Source organism: Erythrolamprus reginae, chromosome 2, assembly GCF_031021105.1.
Source record: "Erythrolamprus reginae isolate rEryReg1 chromosome 2, rEryReg1.hap1, whole genome shotgun sequence".
NCBI classification, from domain to species: domain Eukaryota; kingdom Metazoa; phylum Chordata; class Lepidosauria; order Squamata; family Dipsadidae; genus Erythrolamprus; species Erythrolamprus reginae.
Window position 1 is genome coordinate 276,041,916 of NC_091951.1, and position 3,280 is coordinate 276,045,195.

At 58.5% G+C, this 3,280-nt stretch overlaps 1 protein-coding gene across 1 annotated transcript; it reads left to right on the forward strand.

Moving 5' to 3' along the window:
* The first annotated feature begins 2,029 nt into the window (after positions 1-2,029).
* On the forward strand, positions 2,030-3,040 carry FOXB2 (forkhead box B2). The gene has a single exon (XM_070736276.1). The coding sequence runs from the start codon at positions 2,030-2,032 to the stop codon at positions 3,038-3,040; it is 1,011 nt and encodes a 336-aa protein (XP_070592377.1).
* The last annotated feature ends 240 nt before the right edge of the window (positions 3,041-3,280 follow it).

Sequence of the window (3,280 nt, forward strand, 5' to 3'; positions counted from 1 at the left end):
TCATCTACCTATCTATTATCTATCTATCTATCTATCTATCTATCTATCTATCTATCATCTATCTATCTTTCTATTTTCTATTATCTATCTATCTATCTATCTTTCTATTATCTATCTATTATCTATCTATCTAGATGATCGATCGATCTATTTGAGTTGGAAGGGACCTTGTAGGTTATCCCTGCTCAAGCAGGACACCCTACCATTTCGGAGAAATGGCAGTCCAATCTCCTCTTGAAAGTCCCAAGCTTTGGAGCGCTTACAACCTCCGCGGGCAAGCTCTTTCACAGGTCGATCGCTCTCGCCGTCAAAAAGTTCCTCCTTATTTCCAAGTTGAATTTCTCCTTTGGTCAGCTTCCATCCGTTGTTCCTTGTCTGGCCCCCTGTTGCATCCAGACCCCTAATCATTCTGTGTCGCTCTTCTCTGCACTGTTTCCAGAGTCCCAACATCTGGAATACCTTTCCTAAGTTTGGCAGATTTACTCAAGGGAGCCCAGCAAGGGGGGGGGGGGCTACTGCCCGGACGGGGGGTGGTGTGCTGGGGAGACGACGAAGTGGGGTAGCAAAAATGGAGTTCCACCCCAGAGCACCCAATTTGCACTGAAAGATGTTGAAAGAAAATGCAGGGCGTCCTGCATAAGCTACGCCCACAGTGTGGTAGTAAAAAGTTTGGTAACCTTTCACTGGAGCCCAGCCACCATGGCCGCGCCCCGAGAGGCCTGGTCCTTTTGTCCTGTCGGCAACGAGGAGGGCGAGCAAGGCTTTTAGGCGGGGGGGGGGGGACGGACGAGCTGGTGGGAGAGGCGGAACTGAATCCAATTCCCAGACCGGGGAGCCCAAGCGAGCCTCCCGTCCTTCGAGTGCCTTGCGAGGAACGGAGTTGGAAGGCTCCCTCCGGCTTCGCCTCGCCGCGAGCCTCCCCGGCCCCCACCTCGTCCGCCCGAAGGAGCGGGAGAAGGAGAAGGCGGCGACCATTGGCAGCTCCGTCTGTTTCCCCGAGCCTCGTCATGTGACGCGAGGGAAGCGGAGCGAGGCGGGGGGTGGCGGGGCTCTCGGACTAAAGAGCCAGCACTGGCACAAAACCGAGCCGGGAAACTCCGTCACGCCACAAACCCGCCCAGCCGCCTCGCCAAAAGCGCCCAAACACCCGCCGGCAGTTCCCGCGCATTTCATTCAGCCCAAGGGCACCGGCCACCGCCTGCTCTGCCTTCCGCGGTATCCGCCGAGTTCGTCCGTCCGTCTCTCTCCTTCCCCCCCCCCCTCAAAGGAACCGGTCCGGCCATTGCTGCCTTTTCCACAAGACGCGGCGAGTCCTCTTTCCTTGCCATCCCCGGGAGCCTCAAAGCCGACCTCAAAGTCTCCGCCTCACAGCCTGAACAACCCCTGTGGCTGAGGAGAAAGGCCGGGTTGTGAGGGAAGGAAAACCGGTGAAGGGCTGAAGGCGGAGATTGAGAGTCGCGAGGGGAATTTGCGCTCGGTTAGAATCGAGGCGAAGACGGAGAGAACGGAACGGCTGGACTCTCCGGCGCTTCTGGGCTAAAGCTTTGGCGAAGGCTTGACTCCGTGGCGGGACAAAGGGAAGTTTTTAAGGAAAGCCTTTTTTCTTAAGATGTGCGCTGACAGAACTTAGAAGAGGCTCGACTTCGTCTTTCTGGCGGGGTCGTAAGTCAAGGACTTCGCGCCTTTTCTGACCTTTGGCGCTTTCGGAATTAAAGCGCCTCAAGTTTCGAGTTCAGGTGAAAGAACAGGAGCGCCGGCTGCCCAGTTTGGCGGGAGAAAAAAAAAAACGACGTGAGGGGAAAACAGGCAGCGAAGTGTTTGCGCACGCGGGCTGGGCGGGAGGAGAAGTTACAAAGTGTCCTCCGCCGGCTCCCTGGTGGAAATGCCGGCTGACTGTGCCGAAGAGCCAGCGGTTCTCCTCGAGAAGCGGGCGCGACGGAGCCTCCCGCTCCTCTCCTGACGCGAAGGGCGAAGGGGCCATTTCTTCTGGGGCGAGAGAGGCCGTGGGAAAGGAGGGTAGGAATGTGCCATGCCTCGCCCGGGCAAGAGCTCGTACAGTGACCAGAAGCCTCCTTATTCCTACATTTCGCTGACGGCCATGGCCATCCAGCACTCGAGCGAGAAGATGCTCCCGCTGAGCGACATCTACAAGTTCATCATGGAGCGCTTCCCTTACTACCGCGAGCACACGCAGCGCTGGCAGAACTCGCTCCGCCACAACCTCTCCTTCAACGACTGCTTCATTAAGATCCCCAGGCGGCCCGACCAGCCGGGCAAAGGCAGCTTCTGGGCGCTGCACCCGGACTGCGGGGACATGTTCGAGAACGGCAGCTTCCTCAGGCGCAGAAAGCGCTTCAAAGTGCCGCGGCCGGAGCCCCACATGCCGGCGGCAGCGGCGGGCAAAGCGGGAGGGGTGCTGCACCCGCACCTGAGCCACTATTTCCACCCTCATCACCCACCGCCGCCGCCGCCGCCGCATCCATTGCAGCCTCCGGCGGCCACCAAAGGGCACTCAGACTCGGCGGCTGCCGTGGCTGTAGGAAGGCTGCCTCAGTTCCAGCCTTATAGCCCGGCTCCTGGCTTCAAGCACCCCTTCGCCATCGAGAACCTCATCGGCCGAGACTACAAAGGGGTGATCCAGGGTGGTGGGTTGCCCCTGGCTTCCGTCATGCATCATCTGGGCTACCCGATGGCCGGTCAGCAGATCAGCACCATGGTCAGCTCGGTGTGGCCCCACGTTGGCATGCTGGAGCCTGCGGGTGGCCTTCCCCTTCCGCCCGGGGAATACGGACCTTTCGGGATGCCGGTCAAGGCCATCTGTCACCCATCGGCCCAGACGCTGCCCGCCATCCCTTTGCCCATCAAGCCCACCCCGTCCCTGGCGCCCTCCACGGCCATCTCTGCCCTGGCTGTCAACCACGTCACGCAGCAGCTCTGCCAGGCGACGTCTCCCGGTGCTTCCTCTGCCCTTCTCGAACAGATCCCGCCAAATCCCTCCAATGGCAAGATCGCCTTACATTCTGCCTTGGTGCATTCATAGATGGAGAAATGTGACCCATGAGGACAGTTCTATCCTCTAGGACAGTGTTTCCCAACCTTGGCAACTTGAAGATATTTGGACTTCAACTCCCAGAATTCCCCAGCCAGCGAATGCTGGCTGGGGAATTCTGGGAGTTGAAGTCCAGATATCTTCAAGTTGCCAAGGTTGGGAAACACTGCTCTAGGATGTAAGCACAGGGCAAAGATTGGTCTGGGCCTGCTGAGTGTCTTCGGAAGGGAC

What these genes read in the sequence shown, in the direction of transcription:
- FOXB2 (XM_070736276.1), top strand. Translation starts at nt 2,030, where the DNA reads ATGCCTCGCCCGGGCAAGAGCTCGTACAGTGACCAGAAGCCTCCTTAT.